The sequence below is a fragment of the Lynx rufus genome, unplaced genomic scaffold (genome assembly GCF_022079265.1).
Source record: "Lynx rufus isolate CCGP_SWC_20201006 ecotype Redwood Valley unplaced genomic scaffold, mLynRuf1.p SCAF_13, whole genome shotgun sequence".
NCBI lineage: Eukaryota > Metazoa > Chordata > Mammalia > Carnivora > Felidae > Lynx > Lynx rufus.
In genome coordinates, this window is record NW_025814827.1 from 46,209,680 (window position 1) to 46,235,391 (window position 25,712).

The 25,712-nt window shown below is 52.6% G+C and overlaps 1 protein-coding gene across 1 annotated transcript; it reads left to right on the forward strand.

Moving 5' to 3' along the window:
- The first annotated feature begins 2,632 nt into the window (after positions 1-2,632).
- On the forward strand, positions 2,633-24,999 carry NYNRIN (NYN domain and retroviral integrase containing). Its single transcript, XM_047075547.1, has 8 exons — positions 2,633-2,836; positions 13,022-13,689; positions 13,811-15,373; positions 16,338-16,468; positions 16,611-16,707; positions 18,368-18,469; positions 18,677-18,778; positions 20,331-24,999. Exons 1-8 carry the CDS (start codon positions 2,639-2,641, stop codon positions 23,179-23,181), a joined length of 5,712 nt encoding a protein of 1,903 aa, XP_046931503.1. The 5' UTR covers positions 2,633-2,638; the 3' UTR covers positions 23,182-24,999.
- The last annotated feature ends 713 nt before the right edge of the window (positions 25,000-25,712 follow it).

Here is a 25,712-nt window from a genome sequence, read left to right on the forward strand (position 1 = left end):
ACATTGCCATCCCCATGCTCTTCCTGTTCTCCCTCTAGCTGAAATATCACCTTGCCAGAGAGTCCCCATCAAGGCACTCTGCATTTATTTCCTTGCAGACCTTGCACACCTTGCTTTATTTCCAGTACAACATTTGTCATTCCCTGAAATCACAGCTGTTTTCTTCTTTCCACAAGGGCCAGGAGTCATGTTAGTCAATGCTATACTGCCAAGGCCTGGCTTATAGTAAACACTTAATAAATGTGTGTGGAATTTGTTGAATGAATGAATGAGTTTGGCCAAGTGAATGAATTTAGATGAGGAAGCCCAGAGAGGTCAAGGACTTAGCTACCTGCTTAATCATGCACAACTCATCACTGGCAAAGTCGGGACTAGAGCCAGGCTATTTAACTAAATCCGATACATCCAGGAGGAGAGGGGAGAGGAGGAGGGCACTGGTTAGCAGGGAGGGTGAGGAGAGCCTGGTCTAGGAGCCAGGCTGGTGGCAATGGGAAAGAGGGCGTCTCTGGGAAGGTATGGTGACATATTGGCCAGAGGTGAGGTGGGGACGAGAGACAAGATCTAGGAAGGGAAAATTAAAATGTATAGGGTATCTCTTCTGTGCCAGAACATGTGCTAGGCATGGTACCTGTATCTGTGCATCTGTGTGGTCTGATTTACAACCTGTGCGGTCTGATTTATGACCTGTGCTGTAGGTATTATCAGCCCCATTTTTATGAGCTGAAGAAATGGAGGCACAAGAGTTTAAATAAATTACCCTCTTTTATCCATTTATCAAGTACCTGACTCTTCCGCCCTCTTTCCATCCTCCTTTGAATTTAGGATTAAACCAGAGAGTTTTCCTTGAAGATGCCACTGTGTGTGGGGTCCACAGTCCGTTAGAAAAGGGCAACAAGAGTTATGTATTTATTCAGGGAAGAGCAGGAAACGGGGGTAGTGGCTCTCACCTTGCTTCAGAGGAGAAACTGAAACACAAGAAGGCAGGAGCCTCTTCTGATACCGGGAGAGCAGACAGAGGTGGCAAGAGGGGAGAGGACCTGAAGTTCGCCCTGAGGGTCTTTTGCTTCAAGGTACTATAAAGAGTCAGGACCGGGACACAGATGGGGCAGAGCAGAAGATTGTGAAGCCAGAGATGACACAGATCACCTTTTCCTTTTCTGGATTCCAGTCTAGGGAGAAGCAGGGGTGGGACAGGATGGGCAGGATTCCAGTCTAGGAATAGTATGAGGATACTGGGAGTAGTATGAGAGTATTAGCTCCCTCCTCTCCCCAGTTGGGCCTCTTCCTTGCAGTGGGGTGCTCTTGGCCCCTTGCCTGCCTGGACACAAACACACCATGGCCCGACAGCCCAGATGTTCCTGGGCAGGCTTAAATTACAGTCCACTGCCCTTTGTCCCCGTAGGTACTACACTTGTGCCTGTCAGAATGCGGGGCTCATTTTGGGTTTGTAAAATAAAGGGCACTGGAGCCCAGGACCCAGACTGTGCCCTCCACAGAGCCAGGTTCTGTTCAGGCCCCAGGGCTGCATAAGGTGTTCTTTGTGCCGGGGATGCCTCCGGGGCCGGGTGTTGGAGGCGGGCCCCCAGCCCAGAGCTAGTCCCTGACCACTGATGCCAAGCGGTTGGCTGTGGATCAAGGGTTGAGGGAACCCTCAAAGCCTGCGTTACGGACCAGACCCTCACTCCCATCCTGAAGCCCCGCCCCTCCCCCCCCCCCCTCCCCGGCATTACTCAAACTTGCTAAAAGGGGCTTTCATTAACCACGCCAGTCTGAAAATTCAGGCTGCTCTCCCCGCCCCTCCAGCCCTGGGGGCTTCAGGAGGGTCTGGGCTGCCTGCCAGCCCCGGCAGTCCCCAGACTTGGGGGTGGGGTGGGGAGGCGGTGCTGTTACCCTCTGCTTCCTGCTAGGTTTCCAGCCCGGAGTTTCCTCAGGCCCCGGCCTCCCCCGCTCCCCACCCTGCTCTTCCTTAACCCTTTCCTCCGGGGAAGGAGTGGCACAGGTCCGGTTCTCTGCCTTTTCGGGGAGGGCTGGGAGGGGCGCGGTGGGAGGAGCTGGGAGAAAGTCCCCGAAACCGAGCCCCCTCTTCCCCACCGGAACGCCCCTCCTTCCCCTTCCTCTTCCTTCCACCCAGGAAAGGGGAACGTGGAAGGAAATTAACTTTGACCCCTGATTCTGGCTTCGGGCCTAAAACTTGGGTGGAAGGCGGAGGTTTCCAGGACCCTCTCGCGCCCTCCCCCCCGCCCTGTCGCCCCCTCCTTCGGCCCTCCGCGCCCCTTCAAGCCACCAGGCAGACGGAGAAAGGGTTCATCCTGCAGGGGCTGGCGCAGTGGTGAAGGGGGAAGGCTGGGGGCGGAGGGAAGGGCGGCGGGAGCCCAAGTGGTCCCACCCCCAGCTGCAGCCCCTGGCAGGAAGAGATTGTAGCGGGAGCCGCCGCCAAAAGCGACGGAACTCGGGCGGACGGGCGCCGTGGCCGTGGCTGGTGGGTCCGTAAGCCGAGAGGACCAGGCTGAGGCGGGGGGCGCGCCGCTCGGCGGAGGGGGCGTGGCCTGGACTCCTCCCGCACCCTGCTGGGGCGCCTCCCGCGCTGGGACCCGGTTGACACCGTCGGCGCCCTTCTTCCAGGGGCGCCGGGGCAGCCATGCTCCTGTCCGGGGGCGACCCTCCGGCGCAGGAATGGTTCATGGTGCAGACCAAATCGAAGCCCCGGGTGCAGCGGCAGCGGCTGCAAGTGCAGCGCATCTTCAGGGTCAAGCTGAACGCCTTCCAGAGCCGCCCAGACACCCCCTACTTCTGGCTGCAGCTGGAGGGGCCCAAGGAGAACATGAGCAAAGCCAAGGTAAACAGCTTGTCCCCACCCCCACCCGCCCCTTCCAGCCAGAGCCCTCTCGCTCTCCCCTGCCCGGGGGAGACAGGGGTCCCCAGAGATCCCTCGACCTGGATTCGGCACTATGGCGGGCAGGTAGTGGGCCAACGTCCTGCCTTTCCAGATCTGCAGGCTTGACTCCTTCCCTCTGGTTCCTTTTTTCTTTTCTGCCTCACCCCTCTTTGGCGTGTCACTTCTGTCCCTCAAGTGCGCTGCGAGACCCTCCATGGTACGTGTTCCCTCATGAGCCTTCCAGCATCCACAGCCTGCTCCTCCATCTGGGGAACAGCTTAAGGTCCTTCTGTGGCCTCTGCAACACCTCTTTGTTCTCCACCAAGACACTGGAAGGCCCAGGTCCTTCTGTCTCTTTTTACGTCTCTTTAAATCCTGGGTTGCCCCTTGGAGGCTCTCAGAGTGCTGGGCTGGAGGGGCCCTTAGAGATGCTTCTAGAGCAATGCAGGCATTTTACAAATCAGGCATTGGGGATTGGAGAGGGTAAGAGGCTTGCCTGAGCACACAGTGTCAGGTAGGCAGGAGGGTGGCAGGTGCTGGGACCAGAACCCAGGGCTCTGGGCTCCCTGCCCCACACTCTTGATGCCCTAGGTAGCCTCTTGCAGGGGCTGGTGCTGGCGCGCGCGTGTGTGTGCGCGCCCGCGTCCATGCACAGCTGCTCTGGAAGGCAGCCGTCCCTGGGGATGGGTGGGAATCTTGGAGGAGGGTTGTGGGCTTTCAGATGAAAGGGCCTGCTGTGTGGGGCTGGGCACTGGACAGGCCAGGTCACAGTGTACCTCTCTTGCATACTCCCTGGCTTCTCTTAACAAGATTCTGTCTGGCCTCCAGTCATGGCCAAGGTCTCCCTCTTCCCCCAGATTCCCTTATCTTTTCCTAGTAGGAATGCTACAGTTTCTTCCCTGGGCCCCAGGCCATTCGCTTCCTGTGTATCTCTCACCCCTGCACCCTGCCCAACACACACCCCTTCCCCAGCTGGGTCTATACCAATATCCTAATTGGTCAAGGCCATGGGTGGGGGAGCCCAGAGTACACTGTCGAGTGGCAGGCAGGCAGGCAAGCAGGCTGGAAAGTTCCTCCCTCAGCCCCTCCACTGAGTTGCTTGGTCAGCAGTTTTTCCAGTTCTGACAGAGGTGCTGGGGGGTGGGGGTGGGGGGAGGGGTGCCTGCCCAAAGAATGGATTGGCAGGCACCCCTCAGATTCAGACTTTTCAGTAGCTGGAATAGGGTTGGTTAACAACAGCAACCTTTGGGGGTGTTTTGGGTTCTTAATCTTTTTATTAATTTGAAACACAACAACTCACGCTTTTATGGGATTTGCACTTTCAGAGGTGCCCAGCTTCCCTGCCCCCTGCTTAGATCCCAGATCAGATTCTCTAGGCCTGTCTGCTCCTGCTCCTACTGCTGCCTCAGGGTTCCTTGGGCCACTGATCCCTCCCTTACACTCCAGGCCCTGCTAAGGTAACCAGTGGTTCCTTCAATTCTCCCACCCTGTCACCTCAATCCTCTTTGTCTTCCTTTGGGGAAAGGCCCTGTTTAAGATGGAGACAAGGTGAGGGGCTTCTGGGTAACTCCCTCTCTTATTGCACAGAATTTGCAGAAAGAAGACATAGTTGGAGGTTTGGAGCAGGGGAGCAGGGTAGGTGGGAAGATAAGGCTCTGTCCCAGGAGTCAGGAGATCCGGGCTTAACCTGCTGTCACCAAGCTATGTCTGGGACAGAGGGGTGTGGCAGAGAGAGTTTGAGATTGAGGTTTGCTACTCTCTAACTGGGTGACCTGGGGCAAACAGCTTACTCTCTCTTGAGCTTATTTCCTCATCTATAAAATAATATAACACCCACATCACAGAGGGATTGTGAGTCAGCTGAAATAATGCATGCTTAAGCACGTTTGCAGATGTGGAGAGCTTTGGGGGATAGATGTCAGTTATTATTGTATAACTTTGAACGAGTGCTTTTGTTTCTGATTCTGGGTCTCCTTGTTTGTAAAGTGAAAAGCTTAAATTAGAGTAAGAAGATTAAATGCTCTCTAAGTTCCAGCAATCTGATACGTGACAATTTCTCAAGTATAAGGATGTCTTGTGGCTTCCATGGGGAGATGCTGTGGCTGACCCCAATCCCAGCTGCAGGGACGTAGAATCCTGCACTTTGATAATGTCGCACTATACACAGGCCACCTGGCAGAGAAGACCTAGCAAGACTGGAGACTGAAGGATGGGAAAGGGGTGAGCATGGGGATGGCTGGCTTGTGAGGGGAGGGGAGGTGAAGGACACAGGCTTATCTGGAGAAGGAACTGGGTATGTTTCTAAATTATATGCACTGGTTTTTCAGGAAAATCTCTGTAGAATTCGAGTGCTTTTATTTTATTTATTTAAAAAAATTTTTAATTTTTTTTTAATGTTTATTTTTGAGAGAGTGAGAGAGAGACAAAGAGACAGAGCGTGAGCAGGGGAGGGGCAGAGAGAGAGAGGGAGACACAGAATCTAAAGCAGACTCCAGGCTCTGAGCTGTCAGCACAGAACCTGATGCGGGGCTCAAACTCATGAGCTGTGAGATCATGACCTGAGACAAAGTTGGACACTTAGCCGACCGAACCACCCAAGCGCCCCTCAAGAGTGCTTTTAATTGTTATCTTGTAGTGGGATTTAAGAAATAATGAGGACAGGGGCACTTGGGTGGCTTGGTTGGTTAAGTGTTCGACTCTTGATTTTGGCTGAGGTCATGATCTCATGGCTTGGTTCTTGAGAACGAGTACCACATCGGGCTCTGTGCTGACAGTGCAGATCCTGCTTGGGATTCTCTGTCTCTGTCTTTCTCTGTCTCTGCCCCTCCCCTGCTTGCATTCTCTCTCCCTCTCTCAAAATAAATAAATAAACATTAAAAAAAGAAATAATAAAGACACTGCTGAAAATCACCTTCCCAGGCAGCAAAAACAAACACTGGGGTAGCCTCACCTCTCTAAGGTGAAATCAACAAGTGGAAAGGAGGGTTTTAATAGTGACAGAGTTGCCCAGGGACAAGCCCTGCTCAGCGCTCTGTTCTTGGCAACAATGTGAGGAAGGGTTGAGCACAGAGAGGTGACATTTCACTTTTCCCCTTTTTGGAGATGATGGAGGGAGATGAGGGGGAGCCAGAGACTGGGTTCAGGGAGCTGTGGGACAGGGCGTGATTTGCTGACTTTTGGTTTGGCTTGTCAGATGGAAGCCGATCTGTCCCTGCTCCACACTGAGCAGTAACATGTAAGTTGGTGGCCAGGGGCATGCTGGAGCTGGCTGCTACTTAACCCACTGTTAAAATTTCAGGAAGTTTGGAAGCCAGTGGAGTCCCATTGGTAATTTGAAATTAGCCTTGGTGGGAATATTTATGCCACAGAAACTGTCAAATGCTACAAATCATGTCTATCCCCCCACCTGGCTGATTGCTAAACACTTCCCGGCAAATCTAATTGTGTTTTGGGCAACCGATCCTTCTCCCTTTTAAATTTTTATTTAAAAAAGTTTTTGTTTAAAAATGTGTTTGAGAGAGAGAGAGAGAGAGAGCACTCGAGCAGGGGAAAGGGGCAGAGGGAGAGGGAGAGAGGATCTTAAGCAGGCTCCATGCTCAGTGCAGAGCCCAACTCGAGGCTTGATTCCATGACTATGGGATCATGACCAGAGCTGAAATCAAGAATCGGATGCTCAACCGACTGAGCCACCCAGGAACCCCTTCTCCTTTTTTTAAAACTTAATTTTTTCTTTTATCAAAGTAATGCACAATGTAAAAGTCCAATAGTTTTTAAAAAGCTCACACTAGGACACCATGATTGCCTGCCTTGTCCCTCCCAACTCCCTCTTTGGTGCTCTTCCTTGTAGGCAGTATTTCCTTTGGCATTTCCTCATCTCCATATTCCTAAAAACATATATAGGTACTGTTATATTTTGACTAATCAATTTTAGACATTTTTTAAAAAAATCTTGTATTTATTATTTATTTATTTATTTATTTATATTTTTATGTTTTACTTTTTTTAAATTATTTTAAATGTTTATTTATTTTCGAGAGAGAGAGAGAGAGGGAGAAATTTAATCCCAAGCAGGCTCTGCATGGTCATCACAGAGCCCGACTCTGGGCTGGATTCCATGAACTGTGAGGTCATGACCTGAGCGAAAATCAAGAGTTGGTTGCTCAACCGGACTGAGCTACCCAGGAGCCCCTTATTTTTTATTTTGAGAGAGAGAGAGAGAGAGAGACTGAGAATTAGGGTGGAGGAGGGGGCAGAGGGAGAGAGGGAGGGAAGCTGACACAGCCTCCATGTTCCGTGTTAAGATTTTATTTTGTTATAATCTCTACATCCAACATGGGGCTTGAACTCACAACCCTGAGATCAAGAGTCACATGTTCTACCGACTGAGCCAGCCAGGTGCCCCAGTTTTAGATACCTTTTGACATACCATTATTGTAGGTGAGCCTTTAGTTCCTTATATCACCATCCCTTCTTTTTTTCTCAGTATAGTTCTATTTCAGTTTTCTCTCAAACCTGTATTTACTGTTTGCATCATTATGCCTGTGCAAGCATCACACGTATTTGAGCACTGCCATATGCCCTGCTTATGTTTTCTTACTTTTATTTCAGTGACGTTAAGAACTCCTTGTTTTTTTAATATACTTATTTTTCTTAGGACCTGTAGCCAATTCTAACAACTTCAGTGGCTTCTCACTACAGTTTTCTAGGAGGTCAGTCTATGGCTTCAGGATGTCCTTGCAGTTCTAGATGTTTTCCTGGAGACATCCTTCTTTCTGTCCAGTCAGGACTGCACAGTTGTCTTCCTACACTTCAATTTGCTGTCATTCTTGGCAGCCCTTTGCATTTTTTCTTTGTTAAATGCCTTATTTCCTGGACCGAATGCCTTTCTCTTTCTTGGGTTGGTGGAGCACGTCCACCAGTTGAGTCGTAAGTTAAAAAGATGGTGCAGTGCATGGGGCTCCTGGGTGGCTCAGTTGATTGAGCCTCCAACTCTTGGATCTCAGCTCAGGTCTTGATCTGAGGGTTGTGAGTTCAAGCCCCACGTTGGCTCCATGCTGGGTGTGGAGCCTATTTAAAAAAAAAAAGAAAAATAAGTAAAAGATGGTGCAGTGCTGAAGAATATACTAGTAACATGCTTGCCTCTTGAGTTTTACCCTCCAGTCTGAACTAGTTGTCCCCCATGCCTGACAATGCTTTTGGTCCTAAAACAGTGCCTAGCAAATAGTAGGTGCTCAATGATGATTTGCTGAATGATGAATACATTCTGAGATTTGTCTTCACTGTCATCCTGGAGATTGTCTTTGCTTTCTTCCTCTATCGGATCTCCTTTCTTAGTTTCCATTGTTGATTCGCTGGAGAGTGCTCTCCAGCATCTTCCTGAGAAAGGGTTTACAGGAGGTAAAATGTTGGAGGAGATAAAATGATATGCATATTTGCATATCTACATTGCATAGCTGAAGGTCGCTTGATTGACAGTTTGGTTGGTATTGAATCATAAATGGAAAATTATTGGTGAGATTGGGCCCTGTTTCGGGTGAGCACGAGCCTTGCATTGAGTGAACATGAGCCCCACTTTGGGTGAACTCCGCTTCTCTTTCTCTCTCTCTGTCTGCCCCTCACTCACTTGCACCTTCTCTCTGTCTCAAATAAATAAATAAATAAATGGAAAATTATTTTCCTTCAGAAGTGTGGAGGCATTATGCCATTGATTTCTTGCTTTAGGACTTTGGAAGCTCTTTAGGTCCCAGGTCCTTTGTGTGTGAAGTGTTTTCTCTCTGGAAGTATGTTGTTTTCCCCACTGTTTTGAGGTTTCTCAGTGAGACTCCTCTGTGTGGGTCTGTCTTCATCCATCATTGCTTATTATTGCTATATTCTGGGGGCCCGTCTATCTGGACACTCGTGTTCTTCAGATGTAGACAATTTTCTAGATTGGTGACTAGATTGACTAGATTGGTGACTAGGTTGGTGATTGGAAAGTTGGTGACTTTCCTCCTTGTGTTTTCTCTGTTCTCCTTTTCTGGAACTCCTTTTTAGACATTAATGTCCCAATGTACTGGCCCAATGTACTTTTGCTTATTTTTTCTCCTGTTCTCCAATTCTGACTTTTTGCTCTGTTTTCTGGAGAATTCCTGAAGTTTATCGTCCAAACTTTTTATTGGGTCTTCCATTTCTGCCGTTTTATATATATGTGTGTATATATATATATAATGTATGTATTATATATATACATACATATATACATATTATATATACATTATATATATATAAATATATATTTATAATATACATATATATTAGTGTTTATTTATTTTTGAGAGACGGAGTGGGCACTCGCGCTCGTGCTAGTAGGGGAGGGGCAGAGAGAGAGGGAGACAGAGGATCCAAAGCGGGCTCTGCTGGGCTCTGTGATGACAGCAGACAGCCCCAATGCAGGGCTCAAACCCACAAGCCGCTAGATCATTACCCAAGCCGAAGTTGGACACTTAACTGATTGAGCCACCCAGGCGCCCCTGCCATCATATTTCTAATATCTAAAGTCATTTGTGGGGGTACCTGGCTGACTCATTCGGTGGAGCATGTGACTTATTCTCGGGGTTGTGGGTTCAAGCCCCACATTTGGGTGTAGGGATTACTTAAGAATAAAGTCTTTTTTATTTTTTATTTTTTTAAAAAAATGTTTAATGTTTATTTTTGAGAGAGAGAGAAAGAGTGGGGGAAGGACAGAGAAAGATGGAGACACAGAATCCAAAGCAGGCTCCAGGCTCTGAGCGTCAGCACAGAGCCTGATGTGGGGCTAGAACTCAGGAAATGTGGGATCATGACCTGAGCTGAAGTCAGTCGCTTAACTGACTGAGCCACCCAGGTGCCTCAAGAATAAAGTATTTTTGTAAAAAACCACTTATGTTTTTTGAATTCTCTTTTCAAAAATAACACCGTATTCTTGTTTAATGTGTGCAATGTTCTCTATCATCTCTCTGAGACAGCAATGGTAGTAAACTTTTTTTTTTTTTTTTAAAGTAGATGCCATGTCCAGCATGGAGCTCAAGGCAGAGCTTGAATTGATGTCCCTGAGATCAAGACCTAAGCTGAGATCAAGAGTAGGAGGCTTAACTGACTGAGCCACCCAGGCACCCCAATAGTAAACTTTTTAAAGTTTTCTTCTCCCTCCTGAGTTTCTCTTCCTTCAAATTGTTCCCCACCCGTTTCTGTATGTTTTCTGTATATTTATTTCACATTAGAAGTTTTCCTTATCTATCATGATAATCCTTGCTTGAGGCTGACACTTGTTGATTTAGAGCTTGGTTGTGCAGAGATCTGAGGGCACTGTCTGTTAGGAAACTTGTTTGGTGATCTTTAGGTCTTGGCTCTCCAGCTGGCCAGATTTCCAGAATGTATTTCTCTTATTCTCTGTCCTGGCTGCTAAATCGCTGAATGGGAAGAATGAGTTTCTTGGCATTCAGCTTTCATTGTAGACTTCATTATTAATCTCTCCTCCCTTCCTTCATGTTTTTTGTATGATACCCACACCCTCAAGTATGGTGATCCACCTCTAATCCTGGGACCTTGTTTCCCGCCGTCTAGAGAACAAACCTCACAGCCTTTGTGTAGGGGGGCAGTTGGTCTCCCGTCTCGAGCTGCTCTTCAAACAACTTGACCTCAGTCTGCCTTTTATTTATTTATTTTAGTTTAATTATTATTATTATTATTTTAGATCTTATTTTTAAGTAATCTACACCCAACGTGGGGCTCAAACTCACAATCCCAAGATCAAGAGTTGCATGCTCTACCGACAGAGCCAGCCAGGAGTCCCTTGGTCTGCCTTTTTAAAGGTTTCCTATCACTCTTAATTCCAGAGTTTCTTGGTGCTGCCATTTTCTGAGCCTTTTGACTATTCTGCAGGGTAATTTAGGGGTGGTTCTGGAAAGCAGACAATAAATGGTAACTGCCTTAGGAAAAAGGAGATTTCTAAGTCAGGTGTTAAATGCTAGAACACCTTGATCAAGTATAGACCAATATTAAACTGTTTCGTGTTACTGTTTTTATTTAACTTACTAATTGACAGAGGACCTGTGGACACTGCACAATGTATTTTGACAAATACACAACTCTTTTTCTGTGCTTATTTTGTTCCTGCCTCTTCTCTCCTTTTTTCCTTCTGGAGGAAAAAGATTGGGGTGGGCTTTAAGCAGGCAGATTGCTCCAGAATTTTCTGGATGTCATTGCATGTTGTTTCTTTACATTTTCTTGCTGTAAGGTACAGACAGCACTATGGTTAAGACCCCAGACTTTGGAGTCAGAGTGCCTGAGTATCCCAGCCGACAATCTGTTTAACCTTGGACACGTGCCCTTCCTTGCTCGTCTAAAATGGGGATGATAGCAAATTCCTTATAGGGCTGAGAGACGAATAAATGAGATCATGTGTGTAAAGAGCCTGACACACAATAAGTATTCAATAAATATTAGTTCACACTTATTATTTGGAAAACGATTTTAGTTTTTATATACTTGTTAGTTAAAAAATATTGAACAGTGAATGGCACAATAAATATTTTCAGCTCTTTGCACAAAGAGAAAGAAACCACCGACAATCTTCTTCCTCAGCACCTCTCTTCATTTCTACATGTTGTTTTCAAGTAATCGGAATATAGGGTGCTGGGGTGGGGATTTGTTAAGGTCTATGACAGTTATCCTGCGCCCGGTCAGATTCACCCTCGCCAGACAGTGGACCAGATGAGGTTCTTGGTGGGAGGGGTTGGCTTGGGGTGTCTGTCAGGTTTTGAGCTGGTTTTGGACTGATCGAAAAGGGGTTAGACCTGGGCCTAAGCCTAGGTGTATTTTAGACCCTTTGGGGAAGGGGCTGGAGGTCTGTGGCCTGGTCCTGGTGGAAGAGGTAAACATAGGCCTGAACAAGAGGTCAGGGTACCGAGCAGAGGGGCTGGAGCCGTCTTCAGGATGGCTTTTGGTGATCTAAGAGGGAGCCTTTGTTCCCTGTTAGGGGGAAACAGGGAGAGGGGTGACCTTCAGAGACACGGGGATGTGAAGGGACAGGAGGGACATGAGGGCAAATACAGTCGACATGGGTTGACTGATCAAGAGGGAGCGCCCCCGCTCACTTGGAGCTCACAGGGGTCATGCTGGTGCAACTCAGCCATACTGGGGAGAAACCCAACCTCTTCCATCCCAGTGACTGCCAAAGACTGAGTGGTTGAGCCCTGTAAACATGAGGACTTGGTCTGCCCAGAGAGCCAGAGGCCTTCCTTTTGGTTCAGCCACTGTGCATGTCTGCGGGGTTCTCCTGGATGCTGGCCCAGTGACTTACCTCCTCCTCTGTTCCCTCTGGGCAACAGAGTTACCATGGTTACAGGTACAGGTTGTGCTAGAGACCTTCTGGAGGGGGATTAAGCCAGAATCCCACAGGATTACCCTATAGTCACTCTGCAGTCTGAGGAGGTAGGAAGAACTCTGGTTTCGGAGTCAGACACATGTGGGCTGTGGTCCTGGCCCATCGCCCTCTAGCTGTGTGCCTTTGGGGACACAGCCCTCTAGCTGTGTGCCCTTGGGAATAGGATGGGCAGACGTCAGGCTAAGTGCTTCCTTCTTATTAACTCATTGAAGCTTCATAATAGCCTGATGAGGTGGGAAACTGTTGTTCCCATTTTACAGATGAGGAATCCAGACACAAGGAGGGGTAAATAACTTGCCCCCTGGTCACATAAGTTCCTGGCACATGGAGGATTCTCAGTAGTATGCAATTCCCCTCCTCTAGCTGTCTCACAGTTCTAGAATGTCAGGGTAGGACTGGACCCTAGGGGTATGTCACTGTCACTTAACCTGCCATCTTACAGGGGAAAAGACAGAGGCCCTGAGAAGAAGGTAAATTTCCCACAGTTGACCTAACCTGTTGCAGTCAAGTTGGAACCAGAATCAGGTCCCTCGACTCCAAGCCTAGGTGCTTCCCCCTTCCCCCGCCAGGCCTCCCTCATTCAGTCAGAGAGCTCCCTGAAAAGAAATGCGTGTGTGAGGAGGCAGGCCTAGAGAGAGGGGCTGGCTGTGTGTGTGTGTGTGTGTGGGCGGGGGGAGGGTGCAAGCCAGTGGCAGGCCCATAAAGGAATGACTTCCTTTGTGTTCTCCCCACTGTGACTTCAGGAGTATCTGAAGGGCCTGTGTAGCCCGGAGCTGTGGAAGGAGGTTCGCTACCCGCAGGCCCTGCACTGCGCCTTCCTTGGGGCCCAGGGCCTCTTCCTCGACTGCCTCTGCTGGAGCACCCTGGCCTACCTGGTGCCTGGTCCCCCCGGCTCCCTGATGGTGGGGGGACTGACCGAGTCTTTCATCATGACCCAGAACTGGCTGGAGGAGCTGGTGGGGCGGCTGCGCTGGGGCCCTGCTGCTCTGCTCACCCCCCGGGGAATCTGGGAGGCTGAGGTGACCAGGGCTTTTGGGGCCCTGGTCTGGATCCGTGGTGACCAGTATGCAGGGGATCTGCTGCAGCTGCCCCCAGCGGTCCAAGAGCTGCTGCTGAGCCTGGTGCGGGACGCTGCAGGCAAAGAAGACATCATCGAGTGGCTCGGCCGCATCGGCACCTCTGAGTCCTGCCCTGACCCCGAGGTGCTGATCTGCCCTCCCCACCAGCAGAAGGAAGGCCCGGCCATGGTGTCTGTGGGAGACGGTCCTGGGCCCTTCCTGGAGGTGGGGACTCTCCAGAACAGGAGCCCAGAACATTCAAAGAGATTAACCAACCTGGGAGCCACCAGGGCCCTGGTCTCGGGCACCCCAGGCCAGAACACACAGCAGGAAACAACCAGCCAGCTGGTAAGGTAAGTTCTGAAGAATCAGTTTGGTTTCTCTAGACCCTGTCCCTGTTCCCCCCGCCCCACGGAAATGGTTTGGGATTTACCTGGCCTAACCACCTTTCCAACAAACTTGGATTTCCTCCAGGGTCGATTCCAACAGCCAAGGTAGTACCGACAGTGCTCGAGAGGAAGGGCCCGCGCAAGCCACCAGCAGCCAGGACTCTGCAAACCACACACAAGCCCCGTCACAGCAAAGGCAGGTCCAGAGAGTGGAAGATAAACGCCCCTTCCAGCCTCCCGTGTCAGCCCTGAGCATGTGCCCGCCCTGGAAGGCCTGGACCCCAGGGCCAGCGTTTGGGCCCTTGTGGCCAGGGGCTATCGCCGCAACCTTCTGGAGGATCAATGAACTGCACTCTCTCCACCTGGCCTGGCTCCTGTCCCAGGCGTGCTTCAGTTTTCCTTTCTGGCAGAGGCCCCTGGGCCCCATTCAGTTCAAGCTACCAGGGCAGAATCCTTTGCCTTTAAATCTAGAGTGGAAGCAGAAGGAGCTGGTTCCTTTGCCCAGCATGGAAAGCCCAGACTGCAGACCAGATGGGGGACCAGGAGGAGATGCAACCCTACAGAATTGCCCGAGGCCAGAGACCCCCCAAAAAGTCATGAGTTTATTGGTGGTCTCAGGGGGCTCGGGTGTAAAGGATAAGACTAGCCCAGGACTTCCACAGATAGGGCCCCCCTTGACCTCTGCGCCCCAACTGCAAGCTGGAAGCGAGCCAGGGGATCAAGGAAGTGTGCAGTGGGATTGTAAGGGGCCAGAAGAGGGCCCTTCTGTGCTGCCAACAGGGCAAGGCGTGCCTACAGCTCAGGGGGGGTCCGTGGCTCAAGAGGGGCTGACAGGTCAGTCAGCACCCGATGCTCAAACAGTGCCTGAAACTCTCGAAGTGCCCGTGGCTGCGGCAGTGCCCACAGCTCAAACCCCACCCACAGATCAGGGGCTGCCTGCAGTCCCCAAAGTGCCTACAGCGGAGATGATGCTGGCAGTCCCCACAGAACCTGCAGCTCTCAAAGTGCCTTCGGTTCCGACAAAGCCAGCAGCTCAAGGGGGGCCTGCAGCTCAGAAGGCAGCCGTGGGTCAACTGGCATCAGCAGCTCAAATCGTACCTGCGACTCCCAAAACTGCCACAGCTCAGAAAACGCCTGCAGCAAAAACGTCACCTGCAGCAAAAACACCCAAAACTCAAACTGGGCCTGCAGCTAAAACAGGGTCTACGGCCCCCAAGGGACCTGTGGCCCCCAAAGCACCTGCAGCTTCCAAAGCCTCCAGAGGCCCCAAAACACCTGCAGCTCAGAAGACGCCCACAGATCCAGGGCCAAGCCTGGATGCCGCCAAACTCCTGAGCGAGGTGCAGCCTTCGTCAAGGGGCAATGCCTCCTTGCCAAAGGGCCATGGGGAGTCCAGAAGGCAGGGTCCTCAGTCCAGCAGCACCTTGACTTCCGGTAGTCAGCACCAACCTCAGATGGAGGGGCTCCTGGGGGCTTGGGAGGGGGCCCCGAGGCAGCCGCCTCGTCACCCACAGGCAAACAGCACAGTGACCAGCTTCCAGAGGTACCATGAGGCCCTGAATACACCCTTCGAGCTGAACCTGTCGGGGGAACCCGGGAACCAGGGGTTACGGCGAGTGGTCATTGATGGCAGCAGTGTGGCCATGGTGTGAGTAGCTACAGGCATGGCATGGGCTGGGAAGTCTGGGGAGCTGGGGCAGGGCATCCCCGGGGGGGACAGAGCGTGGGCATCCCCTCGGTATGTGGGTGACATGGGTTCAAATGGGGAAACGATAGGATGGAAGTGGCAATGGTGGGTGACTGGGGCATGGTAGGAATGTGCACGGAATCATGCAGACAGTCCTGCCAAGGGACGTTTCTTTCTCTCTCTTTGATAGAAACAGAAACAGGCTCACAGAGGTAAGGCATCTGGCCCAAGATTCCAGAGCCTCGTAAGGGACCTGGCTGGCCTTTGAGTTCAGATCTGCCCACTGCCAAGGCCTGTGCTCTTCCCACCGCAGCCCGCCTGTCTCACATAGCACAGTGTCTGTCAACCCCAGGCCAGCTACCAATGTTTAGCCTGCACCTTAAGGCCCAGCCCAGGTGTCCTTTATGGAGCTTTTCCCGAGTGTGCCAATCAATCCTTAGAGACTGTCCTCCTGCATTGCGCTTACTGCTCTACACATGCTAGCATAAATGTGTGCAAGACCACTGAATTTGTCCCCACGGGACAGTAGTTATCTGTGCTGAGCACACTCCTGGCCCACAGTAGGTGGAATGAATGTTTGTTTGCTTCTAGCCCTGACTTAAGTTCTTTGGGTGCAGAGGTTGCCTTCTTTTTCCTGTTGCCCTGGAGTTTCCTGCACACACACACGCACACACGCATTCACCCACACATGTGCACACAGCTGATCACGTGCACATAGCCCCCCGACATGTGTGCACACACATGCACACGCAGAGTAGGTGAGTGAGCCCAGTAGGTGCTTACAGAATGTTCGATGATGGAGGAGAGGGAGAAGGGCATTGCCGGTTGCTGACGCAGGCGTGTGGCATTGTCTGAGGGAGGAGCAGAAAGGCAGGGCCACTGGTCAGGAGGAGGCTGCTCCCTCATTTCCCACCACCCCCCACAGGCACGGCCTCCAGCACTTCTTCTCCTGCCGTGGCATTGCCATGGCGGTGCAGTATTTCTGGAACCGGGGACACCGAGAGGTCACTGTGTTTGTACCCACCTGGCAGCTGAAGAAGAACCGGAGGGTGAGAGGTGAGCTGTCCACTGCCCACCCCCTCCGCCAGCCCCTGCAGCATCACCAAGCTTTGCCTTTCCCTGCCTCTCTGTCCCTGCCGTGGCCTCTTCCACTTCGCCCTTCCTCTGAGCATCTCTGTCTTCTGTCTTTCACCTCCAGAGAGCCACTTCCTGACGAAGCTGCACTCCCTCAAGATGCTTTCAATCACCCCCTCCCAGCTCGAGAACGGCAAGAAGATCACCACTTACGATTATAGGTGTGCCAGTCCCAGGCCTTTCTGGAGGGTTCCAGGGGCTGGGCTGGTGTGTCGGGTGGAGTCCAGCCTCACCTGCTCTGGGGAGATGGAGGCCACCATGTCAGAGGGTCATGTCAGAGAGGATGGCGTGGTGCACAGGCCCTCTGTAGGCAGAGGGAGGCACACAGTGAGGAGAGGGCTCCAGGATCGGCTCTACCCTAGGCTAAGGGGGATTCCTGACTTTGGGACTCTCCAGCTCCATTCCCTCAGTCTACAGGCTTTCTGACCTATGGGCTGGAACCCACTACTTTGGATAGGACCCGCCCAGGTGACTCCTGGTGTTTCCATAGAGCTGCTTGCCCAAGTGACTGATTTGGGGCCTCGGTTTGGGCTAAAGTTCAAGTCTCCAGGAACTGCTTCAGTTTTTTTCCTCCCCCCCCAGCCCTGGCACTGGGAGGAGGTATGTGTATGGCTGTATGTGGTTGGACCCCTGGCAGGGCTCTGAAAATGGAGTTAGACTGGCCTTGTCTCCTCACTAAAGACCCAGTGCCTCCCTACTTCCCTACGTGTCAATCCTAAGCACCTAGTCCCCAACATGGCTGCAGGACCAGTATGCACAGGGGGAGCCTGTGATGCTGCCTCTGTTGGGGCAGGGAAGGCCCTGCCATAGTCACTGGTCCCAGGCTGGAGTCTGTGCCCGGTCTCGGCTGCACTTAGGCACCTCCTATGCTGGCCAATGAGAAGTTCTGTTCTTCCCCACTTTTCTCAAGACCTGGCATCCATTCAGCTGGAAGGGCCAGGCATGGCAGCTCAGGCATCCCTCCTTCAAGAGCTAGGCCCCCTGGTCTTTAAGTGCCTCTAAAATTTCGGGTCTGGGTTTGAGGGAAGATGGTTGTTCTGCAAAGGTCCCCTGCTGGGCACTTGTGGAATAGCATGCTTGGGGCCGCCGGAATGGCAACCTTTCCGGGAATGCCGAGAAGTAGGTGGCCTTTGCTTTCTTTCCTGGTCACAGCCCTCTTTCAAGGAGAGGTGATCCTTGGAAAAGTGGATTTGTTTATTCAGGTATGTGATTTTATATATGTTTTATATGTATATACATACATACATTACATACATATCGGTGTATGTATGTAGTGTGTATATGTACATATGGATATATGTATGTATGTCTTGGCATGTATGGGAATGTGGTGCATTGGTGAAGAATAGTAATGGAACATGTGTGTGCATGCTGTGTGGCAGGCACCGAGGTAGGCACTTCAATGTACTGTTTGTCTCATTCCGTTTAATCCTCACAGCAATATAGGGTAGGTATTTTATGTCCATTTTACAGATGTGGAAACTGAGCTAGTAAAAATGCATGTGTGAATGTGGGCGAGTGTGCAGGTTTCAGCGTGTGTGTCTGTGCATGTGTATGTGAATGCCTGTGTGCTAGATAGGGGTGTGTGTTTGTATCTGTAGATGGGGGTGTGCATTCAAGTTCACCCTCCCGGGGGCTAGTGGTGATCCCGGATGGCTGCATAGACGGACGAGGAGATGGGCTCCTGAGCCCTGGCTCCCCGACCACCAAGGGCAGCATTTTTGTTCAGCACATCTCCACGTGAAACTGCAAGTTCATTTTCCCCAAAGACCTGGGAAGTAAGGGTTTCTGGGTGGCTAGCAGCAACCCCTCTCCCTGCAGGTTCATGGTAAAGCTGGCAGAGGAGACAGACGGCATCATTGTCACCAATGAGCAGCTCCACATCCTGATGAATAATTCCAAGAAACTGATGGTCAAAGATCGGTGAGGTGATCCCAGGGACTTGAGCTGTTCCTTCCCCGTGGATGGATGTCAGCCAGCCCCTGGCAGGGGGTGCTGGTCTTGGGAGAGGGCCCTTAGAGTTGTGCTCACCAGACGTTGGTCTCAATTCCTGTTCAGACATCCAGGGGTTAACGGGCTGTATGAATCAAGGGCTCCTCTATGACCATATCTCCTCTCTCCCGGGTCCAGCCTACTGCCCTTCACCTTTGCGGGGAATCTCTTCATGGTGCCAGATGACCCCCTGGGCCGTGATGGCCCCACCCTGGACGAATTTCTGAAGAAGCCAAACAGGTAATGGGCCAAGCCTCTGCCGCCTCCCAGTGCCTCTTGGGACTGACCAGAAACTTCCCCTCGGCGCTAACCAACATTTGTCTAGTGCTTAACCATGAGCAGAGTGATTCGATTTTTCAGGTTTATGCTTTTACAACATTTTTTTTTTAATTTTTTTTTTCAACGTTTATTTATTTTTGGGACAGAGAGAGACAGAGCATGAACGGGGGAGTGTCAGAGAGAGAGGGAGACACAGAATCTGAAACAGGCTCCAGGCTCCGAGCCATCAGCCCAGAGCCTAACGCGGGGCTCGAACTCACAGACCGCGAGATCGTGACCTGGCTGAAGTCGGACACTTAACTGACTGCGCCACCCAGGCGCCCCTACAACATATTTTTAAAAAATATTTATTGATTTTTGAGAGAGAGAGAATGCACGTGAGTGGGGGAGGCAGAGCAAGAGGGAGAGAGAATCTTAAGCAGGCTCTGCACAGAGCCTGACGCGGCGCTGGAGCCCATGAACTGTAAGCTCGTGACCTGAGCCAAAACCAAGAGTCAGACACTCAGCTGACTGCGCCACCTAGGCTCCCTGACCTCTACCACATATCGATGCATCCATAAGCCACTTACAGTATGGTTTTGCAGCTTTACAGTTTTGCACATGTGCATCTTTCCACAGTTGGCATTTGTACTCAGCATTTTATGGCTCCCCCCCCCCGCCCTGCCCAGATACATGCCATGTTAATTCATGTGGCTCACTTTAATGGCTGCGCGGTATTCCATTCTAGAAGTACCCAGGGGATTTATCGAATCTCTTGTCAAGGGTCGTTTGACATTTTCCATATTATGCTGTTGGCAGCAGTGCTCCAGGGGACAGCCTCATTCTTGCTGCTGTGGGAATAAAGGGAGCTGGGCTAGGGGACGTACTGCTGAATTTTTTCCATATTTATTGTCTCCTTGGATTCTCACAACCTGGGTTAGACATACATGACTTCTGTCCTGGACCAGGTTTGCAGCAACTCAGACGCTCTGGCTTCCTCCTGCTCTGAGCTGCCTTACTGCCCCCCTCATCCTAGTTCCCAGCAGAGGATGGTGGCAAGGACCTTATGGACAGGGCATTGCTTTCTGGACCGGGTCCCTCAGTTTCATTTCCCTGGTTTGAGAAAAAGTGCTGTGGAGGTTTGTCTGCTGTGCCCTCTCTCAAGTGCCTTGTCAGGCCGCCTTCCTTCTTGACCTCCCCCTGGCTTGCTCGTCCTAGGGACAGGTTGGAAGTGCCAGTCATCTAACTCGTACCAAGTCATTGGCTTAGAAGTGGTTGAAAATGTTGCTTGGTCAACAAGGGTTTGATTGGGTGAGGCTTCACATATGGATGAATCTCCAATATGGAGGCCTGGCACGTGCTAGAGATAGAGGAGGTACCTGCGGGCAGGGTCCTGGTGGAGGCTCTGGCGCTTGGCCCAGCCTCAGGGGGACTTAGCAGTGGGGTGAGGCTCCGCAGATGTGGTTTCCCCCTTGGGTGCCCCTCCCTCCTCCAGCAGGCCCCTGAGCCCCTCCGCTCTGCTCTTCTGGGGTAGGCTAGACACCGACATCGGCAACTTCCTGAAGGTGTGGAAGACGCTTCCTCCCAGCTCGGCCAGCGCCTCTGAGCCAAGTGATGGTGCTGACCCTGCACCTCCGGAGGGTCTGCGGAATATGGAAGAAGTCCGGGAGGAGAAGGAGGAGAGGCAGGACGATGAGCAGAGGGAGCGGCAAGGGGTGCAGGAGCCACCTGAAGAAGATGCCCTGGACTCCTCACTGGCATCAGTGTTCAGGGCCGAGTGCCCTTCCCTTTCAGAGGAAATCCTCCGGTGCCTCAGCCTCCAGGACCCCCCTGACGGTGCCCTAGACATCGATCTCCTGCCGGCGCCGGCGTCTCCCTACCTGGGCATCCCCTGGGACGAGAAGGCTCCCTGCCAACAGGTTCTTGCCCACCTGGCCCAGCTGACCATCCCCAGCAACTTCACTGCACTCTCCTTCTTCGTGGGGTTCATGGACTCCCACCAGGATGTCATCCCTGACTATGAAGCCCTCGTGGGCCCTCTGCACAGCCTCCTCAAGCAGAAGCCGGACTGGCAGTGGGACTGGGAGCATGAGAAGGCCTTCTTGGCTCTGAAGCGAGCCCTGGTGTCTGCCCTCTGCCTGACGGCCCCCAACACCCAGCTGCCCTTCCGCCTGGAGGTGACAGTGAGCCAAGTGGCCCTCACGGCCGTTGTCTATCAGGAGCACTCGGGGAGGAAGCACCCTGTAGCCTATACCTCGAAGCCCCTCCTTCCCGATGAGGAGAGCGAGGGCCCCCAGTCAGGGGGAGACAGCCCCTATGCGGTGGCCTGGGCCCTCAAACATTTTTCCCGCTGCATTGGAGACACCCCAGTGGTCCTGGACCTTTCCTATGCCTCCCGGGCCACTGTGGACCCCGAGGCGCCAGAGGGCCGCAGACTTTCCAAAGCATGGTTGATCCGATGGTCCCTCTTGGTACAGGACAAAGGCAAGAGGGCCCTGGAATTGACCCTTCTCCAGGGCCTGCTGGGAGAAAACCGACTGCTGACGCCTGCGTCCTCGATGCCTCGCTTTTTCCAGGTTCTGCCTCCTTTTTCCGACCTGTCCACTTTTGTCTGCATCCACATGTCGGGCTATTGCTTTTACCGTGAGGACGAGTGGTGTGCTGGCTTTGGTCTCTATGTCCTGTCTCCCACCAGCGCCCCTGTCTCCCTTTCCTTCTCTTGCTCCCCGTACACACCAACCTATGCCCACCTGGCGGCCGTGGCCTGTGGCCTGGAGCGCTTCGGCCAGTCCCACCTCCCTGTGGTTTTCCTCACGCATTGCAACTGGATCTTCAGCCTCCTCTGGGAGCTCCTGCCCCTGTGGAGGGCTCGAGGCTTCCTCTCCTCGGACGGGGCCCCGCTACCTCACCCGAGCCTGCTGTCCTACATCATCTCGCTCACCTCTGACCTCTCGTCCCTTCCATTCATCTACCGAACCTCCTACCGGGGATCCCTGTTTGCTGTGACAGTGGACACCCTGGCCAAGCAGGGAGCACAGGGGGGCGGGGAGTGGTGGAACTTGCCAAAGGACGTGCCGATCCCTGTAGTATCTCCTCACACCATGGGCAAGAGGCCCGACTTGCTGGCATTACAGCTGAGCGACAGCACTCTGGCCGATATCATCGCCAAGCTGCAGGCCGGGCAGAAATTGTCTGGCTCCTCACCCTTCAGTTCTGTCTTTAACTCACTCAGCCTCGACAAAGAGAGCGGCCTGCTTATGTTCAAGGGGGATAAGAGGCCCAAGGTCTGGGTAGTCCCGAGGCAACTCCGGAGGGACCTGATTTTCTCCGTGCATGACCTTCCCCTGGGCGCCCACCAGAGGCCCGAGGAGACCTACAAGAAGTTGCGTTTGCTGGGGTGGTGGCCCGGGATGCAGGAGCATGTGAGGGACTACTGCCGAAGCTGCCTGTTCTGCATCCCCCGAAATCTCATAGGCAGTGAGCTGAAGGTTATCGAGTCCGTGTGGCCCCTCAGGTCTACCGCCCCCTGGTCCAACCTGCAGATTGAGGTGGTGGGCCCAGTCACCATAAGCGAGGAGGGCCACAAGCACGTGCTGATTGTGGCCGACCCCAACACCAGATGGGTGGAGGCATTCCCCCTGAAGCCCTACACGCACACGGCAGTGGCCCAGGTGCTGCTCCAGCATGTGTTTGCCAGGTGGGGCGTTCCCGTGAGGCTGGAGGCTGCCCAGGGCCCCCAGTTTGCTCGGCATGTCCTGGTGAGCTGTGGGCTGGCCCTGGGAGCCCAGGCAGCCTCCCTGAGCAGGGACCTCCAGTTCCCCTGCCTGACCAGCTCAGATGCCTACTGGGAATTCAAGAGGGCCCTCAAGGAGTTCATCTTCCTGCATGGCAAGAAGTGGGCGGCTTCCCTGCCCCTGCTGCACCTGGCCTTTAGGGCCTCCTCCACCCAGGCCACGCCGGTCCAGATCCTGACGGGGGATGAAGTGAGGCTGAGCGAGCCGCTGTGGTGGGAGATGAGCAGTGCCAATATCGAAGGGCTCAAGATGGATGTCTTCTTGTTGCAGCTCATTGGGGAGCTGTTGGAGCTACACTGGCGGGTGACCGACAAGGCTAGCGAAAAGGCGGAGAATAGGCGTTTCAAGCGGGAGAGTCAGGAGAAGGAGTGGAATGTGGGCGACCAGGTCCTCTTGCTGTCGCTCCCCAGGAACGGCAGCAGTGCCAAGTGGGTGGGCCCCTTCTATATCGGGGACCGGCTGAGCCTGTCTCTCTACAGGGTCTGGGGCTTCCCGACTCCAGAGAAGCTTGGGTGCATCTATCCCAGCAGCCTGATGAAGGCCTTTGCCAAGAGCGGCACACCCCTGTCCTTCAAGGTCTTAGAGCAATGACCGGGGTGCCGGGAAAGCCCCCACTCCAGGGTCCTGGGCTTTTGCTGCTAGGCCTCCCCCAGCCTCAAGAAGTGGTCTCATAGCCCCCTGGGGGCCTCGGTTGTGCCTTTTGCGGAGAAGTCAATTCACAAAGCTTTGCTGAATTGCCTTGAACTGGGGATCAGCGTCCCTATGGAAGCATCCCCAGTTTGGGATATCGGGAGAGTCTGTCAAAGGCTGTGAGATATGGGCCTCTGGCAGTTTTACCCTGGGGGGCAGAAAGTCCCCTTTTTAAGGTAGGCCAGGCTCATTGTCTTTCCCTGGGTATCCCTATCGTCCTGTCACACGTGTGCAGGTACATACACACGTCCCCCCAGAATGTTACTCCTGCCTGTCCTAACGGTCAAACGATGTTGGCTCTGGGCCTCAAAATCGGAACCACATTCCCTTATCAAACAGAAATCTCGAATATGGACTCTTCCCCTGAACTGTCCCCTGGGGACCCTTTGCTCTTCTCGCTGTCACAGCTGACCCAAGTCCATGAGGGCTGTGGAGAGGCAGCCCATTCGCAGTCTCACAGCCACCTTCCTCAGGCCAGCCTAGGCCTGTCCAGTTGTCGAGGAGGGACTGGCGGTTCTGGGCCCGAGACTCAGAGCTGGGGTAGAAGTACGGCCAGCCCCATAGAGCATCCCGATTGTCAGCAGGGGAAGGGCAAGGAGAGACAGCCTACCTCAACTGGCTCTAGCCAACGAAGACAACCCGTCCCCTGCTTCAACGGCGTCAACCAGAACAGGAATCAAGGATCTCGATGCCGAGTGTGGCATCTCTACCTGACAAGCTACTTCAACTAGACCGAGGGGCCCAGGCCTCTGTTTGAAGGGGGCAGGGCGTCTGAAATGAGCAGTGCGGCACGCGGTGAGGTACTGGCACGGCTCTACTTTCCAACCCTGCCCCAAAGTCCACAGCCCTCTCTTCCCATGTCTACTGTACCCCGTATCCCCAGACCCCGCACAATGTGTGACTGCTTTGGTTGGATCGTCCCCTTCCCCTGCACCTGCCTTCTGCGTAGAGCAAAACCCAGCTCCCTCGCAGCCACTTCCTGCAAAGATCATCTTGTAGGGACAGTGAATTCCTCATAGGTGTGTGCACTTACACTCGTCCTCTGAGTGGCTGCTGCTTCTGCTGACTGTAGTTTCCTGGTGAAGGCTAGCACTGTGTCACTCTCCTCTAAGTAGTTTTATTTTTCCAAAGCTGAGCCAGACTCCTGGCCCAGCTCAGGTTGCCAAAGCGCTTGGCATTGCTAGAGCCAGAGTAGGACCCACCATCGAGTCCAGTTTGCTTGTTTCACAGCCAAGGTGAGAGGCCCGGAGGGGAAGTGACGTGCCCAAAGTCACACAGCTGGTTCGCTGGTGGCTGAGTTGGGAACAAGACTAAGCTTCCTAGCTCTCAGTTCACCCTAAACAGGTTTCTGGCGACAGGTTCAAGGGAGAGACTCCCTCAGAACCCTATCCCATCCCCCATCTCCCAGTTCTTGTAGACAAACTGCTTCGTTGTTGCCCTTAAATCATTTCCAGCTGTTAATCCTGTCCAGGAGAGAATGGTTGGGTGACAGCTGAAAAACTGAAAGGTGAGCTGTGGGATTGTTAGCAGACACCTTCTTTCCTCCTCTTTCCCCCTTTCTCCCCCTCTTCTCTGCTTCTCCCTTTAGTGGTATGCCCAGCCTCCTCCCTCCCCATGCGGTACCCACATCCCAACTGCCCTCCTCCGCCCGCTCCACGTGTTAACCACATTTATGGTCTTATATCCTTTTATATGATTGTTTTTCATTCGATTTGTCAATAAACGGATCCGAATGGAACCAAGGTCTAGTTCTCTTTAGCTGCAGGCTCACTTATGGGTGGGGAGGGTGGGGGGCAGTTGTGGGGTGCTGCTGCTGCATGTTTCCCAGGCTGAGTTGAAGATTTGAAGGCCTGGGTAGTACCCTTTCAAGCTCACCTGACGCATGGTCTCATTTTATAGATGAGGAGACTGGCACCCAGGTAGTGAGATACATAAGGCCCACGGCTGGTTTGTGGCAGGGCTGGGAGGGGAGCCCAGGCTATGGGCTCCCACGCAGCTGCTCTTTCCAGTCCCTGTCATGGAAGAACTGGGTGAATGAAGCCTGGCGTGAGAGAATGGCATCAGCGCTGACCCAGCTTAGTTGTATTGGAAACATGCCAGAATTGGGGCGCCGGGGTGGCTCAGTTGGTTAGGCAACACACTTCGGCTCAGGTCATGATCTCACAATTTGCGGGTTCGAGCCCCACATCGGGCTCTGTGCTGACAGCTCAGAGCCTGGAGCCTGCTTCGGATCCTGTGTCTCCCCCTCTCTCTACCCCACCCCTGCTCATGCTCTGTGTCTGTCTCTCAATAATAAATAAACGTTAAAAAAATTTAAAAAAAAAGAAACATGACAGAATTAGGTTTGGATATTTACTCTATATCTGCTACCTGTGTGGCTTGTTTCTCGAGGCCTCGGTTTCCCCATCTGTGAGATGCAGGGTGATGACTCC